At 46.1% G+C, this 10,999-nt stretch overlaps 1 protein-coding gene across 2 annotated transcripts; it reads right to left on the bottom strand.

The window, feature by feature from the left end:
- Window positions 1-105: 105 nt before the first annotated feature.
- LOC127186205 (sodium-dependent phosphate transporter 1-like) lies at window positions 106-9,611 on the bottom strand. 2 transcript variants are annotated; one of them, XM_051142666.1, is made up of 8 exons: window positions 9,400-9,611; window positions 8,315-8,934; window positions 7,977-8,117; window positions 7,706-7,791; window positions 3,604-3,700; window positions 3,455-3,513; window positions 1,269-1,388; window positions 106-125 (listed from the first exon to the last, which is right to left on the bottom strand). In XM_051142666.1, the coding sequence occupies exons 2-7, from the start codon at window positions 8,661-8,663 to the stop codon at window positions 1,284-1,286; spliced, it is 837 nt and encodes a 278-aa protein (XP_050998623.1). In that variant the 5' UTR covers window positions 8,664-8,934; window positions 9,400-9,611; the 3' UTR covers window positions 106-125; window positions 1,269-1,283. The 2 variants fall into 2 exon arrangements, with proteins under 2 accessions (XP_050998623.1, XP_050998624.1); XM_051142667.1 differs by lacking the exons at window positions 106-125; window positions 1,269-1,388 and having other exon boundaries at window positions 3,446-3,513; window positions 9,400-9,607.
- Between the last annotated feature and the right edge of the window lie 1,388 nt (window positions 9,612-10,999).

Below are 10,999 nucleotides of genomic sequence, written 5' to 3'. Positions count from 1 at the left end.
CACCTCAGACATGGAACTCCCATTCTCAACATCCCCAAGAGACATTTTTGTTTCTTCATGGTCTTCTTTTAAATTGCTCTTCTTTTCCATTAAGGGACTTTCAGAGGGACTAGACTTTATTTCTCCTAGAAAATAAGGGGGATTTTTGGTTTGACTTGACTATACTACCTTGTTCCACATCCCTTTCTATCCACCCCTGCAACCCATCTCAAAATAGTAGGTATGAAGTCTAGTTAAAGTTTAAGCTAACACTGCTGTCCTCTTCCTGTCAGGAGCCCATCTTTCCCTTGGGAGCAAGCCAGCCATGTGGCACACCCTATACTGGGAGGAAAAGGGGACGATAAACTGCTATAAATGGCCGGATAGTAAGTATTTTAGGGTTTAGGGCTCTTGGTTATAAAGGGAGCTCAAGGCTGAGGGTGGCAGCTGACTAAAGACCTAAACTTCCTAAGGAATCGCCCAACTTTTAGGCCGAGAGTAGACAACTGAGCTGTAACAGTCGTGTCTAAACACTTCCACACCCAGTAGCCAGGAAGTATCATCTCCCATGAGGTCAATGTTCAACACCTTCACCTACTAGCTCAGGCACCTCACACTAGGATAGCATTAAAGTAAAATCTGTCTTTCCTCCAAGATAAGACAAAAATGAGGTCAGAGTCCTGAAAGCCTCATCCCCACTGTGCACGCAGCACAGCTGACTAGCACAGAGCTCCGGGCGGCTCCTCAGTTCAGCTGCAATGACACAGCATTCTTCTAAGGCTACTGCGGTCTATGCATCCCTGCACTGCTGTGCATCGGCAAACTAACATTCCACATGCGGAAAGGGCAGAGTAGGATTCTTCTAGATTATCTTAATCATTAAGAAAGATACAAAGACTAGTACTAATCAAAACGTACTCAGTATTTAATTACACCACAAAAACGTTCTTTAAACACCTTAAGAGATTACTTCTATCTAAAACTGTTTCCTTCTACGTGGTACAGCTCTAGCCCAAAGACAATGGGCCTGAGTGTGTGTCGGCATTATGCTGGGCATACAGAGGCAGCCGAGGCAGAGGCCTCATCTATCAGAATTAGTGTGTACCTATCCTTAGTCACATATGCTTACTAGCTAGGTCTCAGGACAGTTTTAGTTCATTTAAAACCCCTATGTTGCCAGTCTGTCCAAACAGTGTACTCTTATAGATGAAGGAGGGAAAGAGGAGGGGAAGAGGGGAGGGGGGCAGAGTAGAGAGAGAGAGAGAACACTACTAAACTGTATTACTTACGTTCAATTTTTCTCTTCATCCTGGGACATACAAAGAACCAGACGATAAGGGCACAGAAAACTGCAAATCCCACCGAGATGAGGATGGTACCCCACAGAGGAAGTTTGTCAAAGCCCAGCACTACGAGATAAAATGGTGCATCTTGAAAACCCCAGGGCAACAGCCCCCTGCAACAATGTGTAAACCCTCCTGTGGGGAAGGAGGGTTTCCCCAAGTCAGCCCGTCACCCTTGACAGCTGCTGCCATTCCGGAGTTTCATTAGACTAGTGGCTATGTGGACATGAAGAGAAACCCAATGACCGTCTCACACCCACGGCAGCCAGCCCCACTGAAGCACGTGCTGTGCCAAGTTTCCTCATGTTCTTGGCCCTGCAGATATAAAGAAGCACCACACCGAGGACCTGTAGCTATAAAACCAACCAAAGCACTCCTTTCTCCACACAGCTCTCACTCTAACTGCCACATAGTACACTTACACATGATTTATTTTAATGTCAAAAAAGGAAGGCATCTCAAGTCAGTGTCCTGCTGACTCAAGGTTGTGCAAAATTACCAAATTCACTGTACCAGGCAGCCTTTGGGAAAATTGATTCTCTCTGCAAAATCATTATCAAGCTATAGAAAACAGGGCTATAGGAAGACACTTGTTTAAATGGTTGTCTTTCACAAAGTACAAGTTCAGTGATAGTTCTGTTAACAAGCCAGAGAGAGACTTATTCTCCAATACTTTTCCCTTGGCTTAAGGCTCTCAGGATCAGCAGTGTTGGTCAGAATCAGCTTGCCACTGGTACACAGGCAACTGGGGCTACTGGCTGCACTAAAGTCAAGGCCATTTCACAATCCAGAAACCCAGGGCACCACTGTCTGTATGTCCCTTCCCACAGCAGCTTAGCTACCTGCACTTATTTCACTTGATTTTGCTTACCACATATTGTCACTTATAAAATGCAAACATTAGTGTTCCCTCAAAACTGTTGTGGCTCAGCCTAGCTTACAGAAAGCCCTAGATTCAATCCCCAGCACTGTAAAAAGAGACAAAGATACTAAGAACAGGCCTTTAAGAATCAGACAGAAACAGATGCCACACAACTGAAGTTCCGTGGCGGCTACTAGTCTTTTCACTGTAAGCTCTGCTTTCAATTGTGACCAGGCAGTTATGTCACACAAAGTGAAATATACATGAGGTTTACTCAGTCTGTCACAATTTAAATTTGTCCACATTCCAACTCAAAACAGGGATTAAAAGGATTGGGTTTCCTTATAATGATCCATAAAGGACACACAAAAGTAGCAAAGTCCCGGCATCAAGGCCAGTCCTGTCATAAGTCTGTTTCTTTACTGACACTTCAAGAGCGACAATGTGAAGAATACTCTGCTGCTTTGTTTTGTGCAGTTACTCAACTACATCATTTCAGTGGCAATAATAAGCAGGTCACAATCACGAAGCAGAGGTGGAGCCACTTTAGAGGCCACAAGCATTAAAGCCCTTTAAGAACTGAAGGTGAGAGCACATGTAACCACAAGGGCAAGTGGCTCTGCTGCTTCAGTCACTCTATGTACAGACAGCAGGTGCCCTGAGAAGCACACACTTTCCTCTTCCCACGGATTAGTCAGCTGAGTAAGTGTAGTAACTGTCTAAGGTCCCGTGTAGTTGAGAACCAGCAGGTCAAATGAACCTAGATGCCAGAACCGTATTGCTCTGCCTCACAGGGTCCAAGCTATCAATATCTCAGTTGCCATAACCAAATTCTCGCCTTCCCTTAGTCTCAATAGGAAAGCAATCAACACCAGAGCCTTTATATTCCTCTCAAATGTGTCCTCTTAGCTGCCGAAATTCTTCTTCCAAGTGTGATTAGACCAGGTGTTACACATCCAACTCTTCTCCTTCAAGGAAATCCAGGGGCGCAAACTGAGAACTTAAAAACCAAAATTGCTCCAATTGGAAGAGAAAAGAAACATCCAACAACCAGTCCTAAATGACTAATTATTGAAGAACAGATTTAACTAATGACTCTTTAGTAGTTGAACCCAGTATCATTTTCAGCATTTTTAGCAGATATGACAAAGGAAGGGAGAAGGTCATATTATCATTGGATCCTGTGAAGACTAAAGAGGAAAGGTCTGTAGTGATTTAGATCTGAGCAGGTCTCTTTGGTTGAAAACCTATCTAGGTTAACTCAGCATACACTAGCCTGCAGCCTTCTGAAATGGGCGCAGGACAGCCACCTTCTAGAAGATTTCAGCCCTGTAAAGCAAAAAGGGGTAAATTGGGCATTTAATGCAAGTTTTGTAAGTAACCTTAAATTCACATTTAAATATCTTGATTTGTACTTACACGGTGCTCCAGTATACATAATGGAAAAGAGATTTATTCCAATTGTGCAGGCATAAAAAACTGGTAAAGCACGTAAGCCATTAGGAACTGGATCTGCCTGTAAAACAGTAAGACCAGTATCTTAAAAGTTGTAAATGTAGATCTATTATTTCCAGATCACCCTGCGGCAAGACAAGCCAGGGAATCATGGTGCCAACAGCAGCCTCCCACCACAATTTCTACAAAGCGAATTTGGTTTGTCCTACATTTGCTCCTTAAGAAAGCTAATGCCACCTTCTATCCATAGGGGACTTTCCCTATTCTTAACAAGGAGGTAGCTGATAACTCAAATAATCAGTTCCTCTGGGTTATCCAAAGTCCATCTGTAAGCCTGAACACAGGCCTCCGGGGTGTACTGAAGAGATAAACAGACCAAGTTAAAATACTGATTTCCTGATGTTCTGTGTCCTTAAAAAAAAAGAAAAAGAAAAGAAAAAAAGTGCAGACTATACACAACCATCTTATCTCTGTATCTGATCAATGTGCCATAAGGCTTTACCAAAGTACAAAGTTAAATCAATTGTGAACCTAACCAAGTCATTTACTCAATCAATAGACTGTCACTGTTCAGGGCCCTGAAAGAGGAAGAAGCAGACCAAGTCCCCACTTTCATAGAACTGAATGTCACACTAGCATACGGGGTACACAAATATGTTATGGGGGAAAAGCCATGTAAGAGGATGTTATTGGGGAAGGACATTTTAATTGAAGTATGGGAGTACATCAGTCAGGCTGACATATGGGATGTCTCGAGAGTGTGGAAAGTGCAAGCCATTTGTCCACTGTGGGGATGGGGGCAGTGGGGCAGAGGTGTAAATAAGTACAAAGACCCCAAGGCAAAGCTGTGAGATGCTTCAGAATCACCAAAGGCCATTGTGACTGAAAATGAAAACAGTTCCCATTATAATTAGTATGCATTATTTATAGTTCCACAGAAAAACTTCCAGCCAAACACTTAAGAGAATGAGAACATAGCAAACCTTCAACACAAAAGTTTAATGTTAGCCAGGTGTGGAGGCTCATGTCTTTAATCCTAGCATTTGGGAGGCAGAAGCAGGCGGATCTCTGTGAGTTCGAGGCCAGCCTGGTCTACAAAGTGAGTCTATGACAGCCAGGGCTATTATTACACAGAGAAATCCTGTCTCAAAAAAAAAAAAAAAGTTTAATGTTAAGCTTGTCACAATTCCAGTTGAAAATCATAAGGGTGAGACAGAGGTGAAGACTCAAATGGGATTCCAAAGTTTCTGACAATCATCAAGACTTTGGGGGAGGGGTGGCTTAAAAATCTGTGAAGTTAAAGAAAAAGCATAAAGTCCGTCATAAAGGAGGTCTTTTCAAATCAGTACAGATTCTCACTGAAAACACTTAATTTTAAGCTTTATCCATTGTTTAGGAGGACACTAACAGTGAGACACCAGATCAGAAACAACCCACAGAACCCTTGTCACCCTGAATAGCCAGTTACAGGCCACACCTAAAGGCAGAAGAGAGAACCTGAGGGAGACAAGCCAATCCAGGCTTTCAAAAATATTCTAGAGGCATTAGGTAGAGACTCCCTTATCGAATGTCAAAGTCTATTTAGTAATTGACCCACCAGGTACAAAGCACCCTATATATATATATATTTTCCCCTTTAAGGCCAAATTAAATATTCCCTGAAGTAAGCAGAGGCACAGCTGGGGCCACCGTGAACGCGGTGTATACACCTACAACAGCACTGAGTTTACTGAAGCCGAAGACCCCCAGGTCAGAGTCAATCTGGGCTATAGTGACTTAGTAGCAAGATAATAATGAATTTGAAACACAGTATACAGCTTGGGATAGCGTAGTCTTAAATACACTGTGAAATATAGGCTCAGTGGTTCAAAAACAAAGAATACTTTGTTACTTCCTAAGAGTCAAGGAAAATAGTAACATAAGAAAGGCCTCTCCCAGCCTCCTCCTAGGTCTTTGTAACTAGGCTAGTGATTTTGTTTTGTTTAGGTTTCTCTGTGTGGCCTCAGCTGTCCTGGACTCACTTTGTAGACCAGGCTGACCTCAAACAGAGATCCACCTGCCTCCACCCCGCCAAGTGCTGGGATTACAGGCATGTGCTACCCTACCTAGTGGTTTTTATAAAATGGTTTTCTCATCGTGTGAACTTGTCTTTTACACAGTGATATATATGCACTAGGTCTTTCAGTCAAGTAAACAGACTTCAGCCCAATATGGGAAGGAACGAGACAAAGAAGTTAAAAGTTTAAGTAGGGGAAATCATGTGACTATACCTCACTCAGTTAAATGGACAGGAAAGGGCTCCTCATCTGTTAGTGAGGAATTAGTAAGCAAGTGAGAGACAGAGAGGAAAGATCCTCAAAGTCAGCACAGCATTAAATGTCATCTGGCATTCTTGACCATGCCTATCCCATACTCTTACAATATTCCTGAAGCTGGGCGTGGTGGCGCACGCCATTAATCTCAGCACTCAGGAGGCAGAGGCAGGCAGATTGCTGTGAGTCCGAGGCCAACCTGATCTACAAAGTGAGTGCTGTACAGAGAAACCCTGTCTCAAAAACCAAAAAAGAAAAAAGAAAAGATATATTCTGCTAAGGTGGAAGTTGGGGCATATACCAGTAATGCACAAATGTGGGAGGTGAACACAGGAGGATCAGAGGCTCAAAACTAGCTGGGGCTGCCTGAGACTATAACAAAGAATAATGGCACACATCCTCAATAAGAGGTTTTGGGCATTGAGAACTGCCTCTGCACCGCTGCTCCCCTCTCCAGGAATGACCACCAGTTTTCTCGAGATCAGATAATTAATTGGAGGCTCTCCAAAATCAGAGTGATCAATTTCCTAATAACCAAAGGACCAGCAAAAACCTTTATGAAACAGGAATCCAGACGGCACCCTATTAATTCTCCTGGTAGGTTGAGAGATGCGTGGCTCTAACAGGAACACTAAAAACAGATTCCTGAGTACTGGTGAGGATGCAGTCACCATACACTACAGTTAGGGGGTGGGGTGCTAATCATACCTGCTTGCTAGATGAAGAATACCAAATCTAGTGAACTGCTTACTCAGCCACACTGTGCTAAACTAAGGAGATGTTCCCCAGTGCCCAACATGTTAAACACGTTCTGCCTGACACAGAATGGTGAGTATCAGGAAGGAACCAGGGGAGGATTCTACTGAGAAAGACATAAACCATTCACTCCCCAGAGACCCTGAGAACTAGATCAAGAAGCAAGGAGTCTAACCCACATTACGATAAAGTACCTATCTCCCCTCACTCAGATTTCTACAGTTTAGGAGAATTTTAAAAGAACTTAACAAGGGACTGTACAGAGCCATTCATCTTAAAATAGGACAGTTCGTGTCTCCTGAGAGAAATTCATTTATTCTCACTGTAATTCAGCCCAACATAATCCCTTATTGTCTCCATTTTTTTGTGGAGCCTGGATCAGACTCTATGATAAAATAAATGCCACTGGGTCTCTCAAAGGGGAATTTTAAATGGTCAGGAAATTCAACGACTGCCTGATTTTTTAAAGCAAAAACCCACAAAACAACAACAAGAAGAAACCTAACCACCCATCTCTACCTCCTCTTTTTACTGGAGAAAACCGAGCCACCTACAAGTAGGCCCCATCTAGAATCTTGCATGTTGCTGACAATCAGCACGGGAGAGGCCCACTTAACTGGCAATTTAGAAAGGATTTTGTAACTTGCTGAACGCAAAGGTTACAATTCCAGCTGTACTGAACATAGTGGTGGTTTAGATAAAGCAGCAACCTGCACAGGGCCAGACAAAGCCACCTTAAACAAATGTCCTTATTTTTCATTCCCAATCTTATTTCTTGGCAGCCCACAGAACTATCCAGTTCTTCCTTCCTGAAAGCCTTCCAGGGCAGTAAAAACTTGCTTCTTTCACAGAACTCCTCAACACACAGGAGATACAGAACAAAGAACTTTTTACCTTTCCAAAAGCAACATACTTACATACCAGTCACATCTGAAAGAATACTGAGTTTGAACAAGATTGAATGTGACTCACGAAAAGGTCGTAAGTAGAAAGGTTACCTTACGGAGGATGAATGCACGAACAAGGAAGAATAAAATTCCAGACATAATACCAGAAAGCAGTGGAGAAATGAACCAAGACATCACTGAAATAGAAGACAAAGTAAAGTGTCAAGTAATGTAACAAGGGAAGCATGCTCCTGAAAAGTTAGGCATTCTACTCTGATGCTCTTACATCTGCCCCTGACTTCACACCACGTACTCACTCCCCATACACAGTATTAAAGTACATGACAAGAACAAAACCTAAACCGCGCAGAATTAAACATACCAATTTTTATCAGTTCCGACCACTTGATACCCTCCTGCCCCCATGCCACGAAGGAGAAACCAATGGTTGCGCCGACAATGCAGTGGGTCCCAGAAATGGGGAGCTTCAAAAACGAAGCCACTAGTTGCCACACAGCAGAACCTAAAACAGAATCAATCAGATTTTGTTAGTTAAATGGCAAAACCCCTTTAGTTACCCCAGTGAATTCTCATGAACATAAGGGGGAAAGCTTCAGGACAACAATAAAAACAAACAAAAACCAACCCGGAACCCCCCCCCCCCCATGATACAAACTGCCTCTGGTACTGGAAAGAACAGAAGGTTTAACAAGAACTTACCAAACATAGCACTGACCGAGCCAGCCATGAGTTCTTTAGTTGAGTTGAACATCTCCACATTTATCAAGCCCTTCCGGATGGTCTCGCTCACTTTGGCCCCCAGTAAGACGGAGCCCACAGTTTCGAAGATGCTGGCTAGGATGCAGGCTTGCTTCAGAGTCACTACACCTGACCCGACTGCCGTACCAAACGAATTTGCTACATCATTGGCTCCCACCGAGAATGCCAAGACAAACGCAATGATGAAGCCCAGGATGAGCATCCATAGATAGTCATCCATCGATGGAACAGGAGTAGATGCAGTAACGGTAGCTAGGGTACTAGTAATCGGTGCCACAGTAGATGACATTTTCTATAGTGTAGTGGTTCTTTAAATAATAATAGAATTACTGACCGGCGTTCAAGATGTGTAAACGTAATGAGGTATTGAAGATGCTACAATAAATAGTATATATTATATACAATTAAATACTGTAAACTACCGCACAGAAACCGAGCTGGGGGAGTTACTGCTATACGCTGCGTTTGGGCGTCTGTTGTCTGGGCTTTCTTTGGCTCTGGAGGGCTAAAAGCACGGAGCAGAATTCCATGGCGGATTAGAGAAAGGACGCAAGTTCATCCTGAAGGGACGAAGTGGGAGAAAAATAACAATAGCGGCGCATCCCTGGGAAAGGAGGAAGCCCGGGACTCTGCAGTGCCCTCCGCCCGCCACTTCTGTCCTTAGTCCCCAAAAGGCTGTGTGAGGTGGGGCACATGGCTATCTCAGTGCCCACACACACACTCACACACACCGCCCTGCCCCGCCCCACGCGTCCAGTTCTGTCTCCGGCCGCCTGGTCCCGCGCGCGCGCGCCCTCCTCCGTGGAAGACCGGAAAAGGCCATTCCCGCGCGCGCGCGCCTGCCGGGGACCGCCGAAAAAGGCCCGCGGAAGGGTGCGGCGGGGGGGGGGGGGGAGGCGGAAGGCGGGGCAGCAACGTAGCGGGATCCCGCGGCCCCGCAGTCCACACCCGCCCGCCGGCTTCCCTCACCCCGGGCCCACCCCAGAGAAGAAAGAACCTTTGCAGGGGTTCCTGCCGCCACTCACCAAAGGAAACTGAGGGCCGAGCAGAGACCAGGGGAACGGGGCCGAGGCAGGTTGGAGCCACGGATGCACAGTCCGGGACGACAGGACAAGGAACAAGCCGGAGGGGCTCGCTACCCACTCGGAAAGCAGCCGCGGGTACCTCAGCAGCTAAGAGAAGAGAACACGCAGCGTACGCCAGCGGCCATCATCAAGCGAGCACGCCGCCGGCTCCTATTTATAGCCCGCTCCGCGCCCCACGTGACCTGGCGGAGCCTCGCTCCCGCCCGGAGCCCCGCCCTTGCCGTGACGTAGACACCCGCTAGTCCGGCGCGCCTAGCCTGGTGAGCGGGACAGAGGCGCTGATTGGTCGGGACGCCCCCGAGGCCCCGCCCCAGACGGGAAGCTGGTCCACGTGGGACTGGCTGGCCTCCTCCCTGCAGCCTCGCCCCTGTTATCCTGTCTGCGCTGGCCACGCCGGGTGGCAGCGGGCGGGCATTGTGGGGAAAGTCTCACCCAGGCCCGCAGGTCGTCACGCGGGGACTCAGAGGCCACAACCAAGGTCGTTTCGAGTTTCTCCCACGCGGGCCCGGGTCAGCTTTGTGGCGCCGCGGAAGAGCGCGTGGGCTGAGACTTGCCCTTGGCCGGACCCGATCTGTTTCTCGCCGGGAGGGGGTGGTGTGGAGGGCTCTCACGTGGCCACCCGGCTCCCGCAGTCACGCACTTGGGTGAAAACGGAAAGATTTCAGGAGTCACGAGGACAGGCTTGCGTTCCCAGTTTGTGGCACTGCTCTGGGGGAGAGTCACGGATCATTAGTTTCCCCGCGGCGGACCTGCGTTTTCTGAGCCCTAGCTGTGGCGCAGCGGAGGATGCTGCTGCTTCCGATTCGAATTCTTACTCTGACTTGCTGCAGTGTGTGTGTCACCTTGAACAAACCCTAGGTGTCTCAGACCAAGTGCTCAGGAACGTGAAATGCTAGCAGTGTGAGAGGACACCAGAGGACGGGTTAGGATTGTGTGTAAAACACAACAAAGATGCATTTCCTGTCTGCTCATCGGGGCTTGTGGCGACAGGCTGTACGTACTAATTCAGGTATTCTGGTTACAAATTCTTACCCAGTAAGGAGAATCGTATTAGTTAAGGTATAAGCATGTGGCTGGAACTCAATAGATCTTCAGGAAGTGTTCGTTTTGGGGTTTTTTTGTTTTGTTTTAATGTGCCTGTTTTAGAACGTAGGAAAAAGGAAGAGAGGATGTCCGCTTCGCATCCTGAAAGTTTTCCCATCCTTCTGAAATAAAGATTGCTTCCTGGTCCCCTACATAGTACATGGTGTAGTTCTGACATAGATTAGTTCTGCGCATTCGGCTTTCTGTTTTATTGCCTAAGTTCAGAACTAACCCACCGCCACTCCTTGAGAGATTTAAACCATAAGGGTTATAGTGAGAGTTAAGTATTCCTTCCAGAAATACCTGGCTTAGAGTGCCCTAAAACCCTCCCTACAGTTCATCTCCAAAGGTAGTGCATTGGAGCAGAAACAAAGATGTTGTAAAGTATAACTTCACCTGAGCGTCCTGTGACCTATAATCTGATAGACTCAGAACCGTATAGTTACACAGGTCTGTT

The sequence above is a fragment of the Acomys russatus genome, unplaced genomic scaffold, assembly GCF_903995435.1.
Source record: "Acomys russatus unplaced genomic scaffold, mAcoRus1.1, whole genome shotgun sequence".
NCBI classification, from domain to species: Eukaryota; Metazoa; Chordata; class Mammalia; order Rodentia; family Muridae; genus Acomys; species Acomys russatus.
The sequence above is the reverse complement of the archived record's forward strand: the minus strand, read 5'-3'. Positions and strand labels throughout refer to the sequence as shown.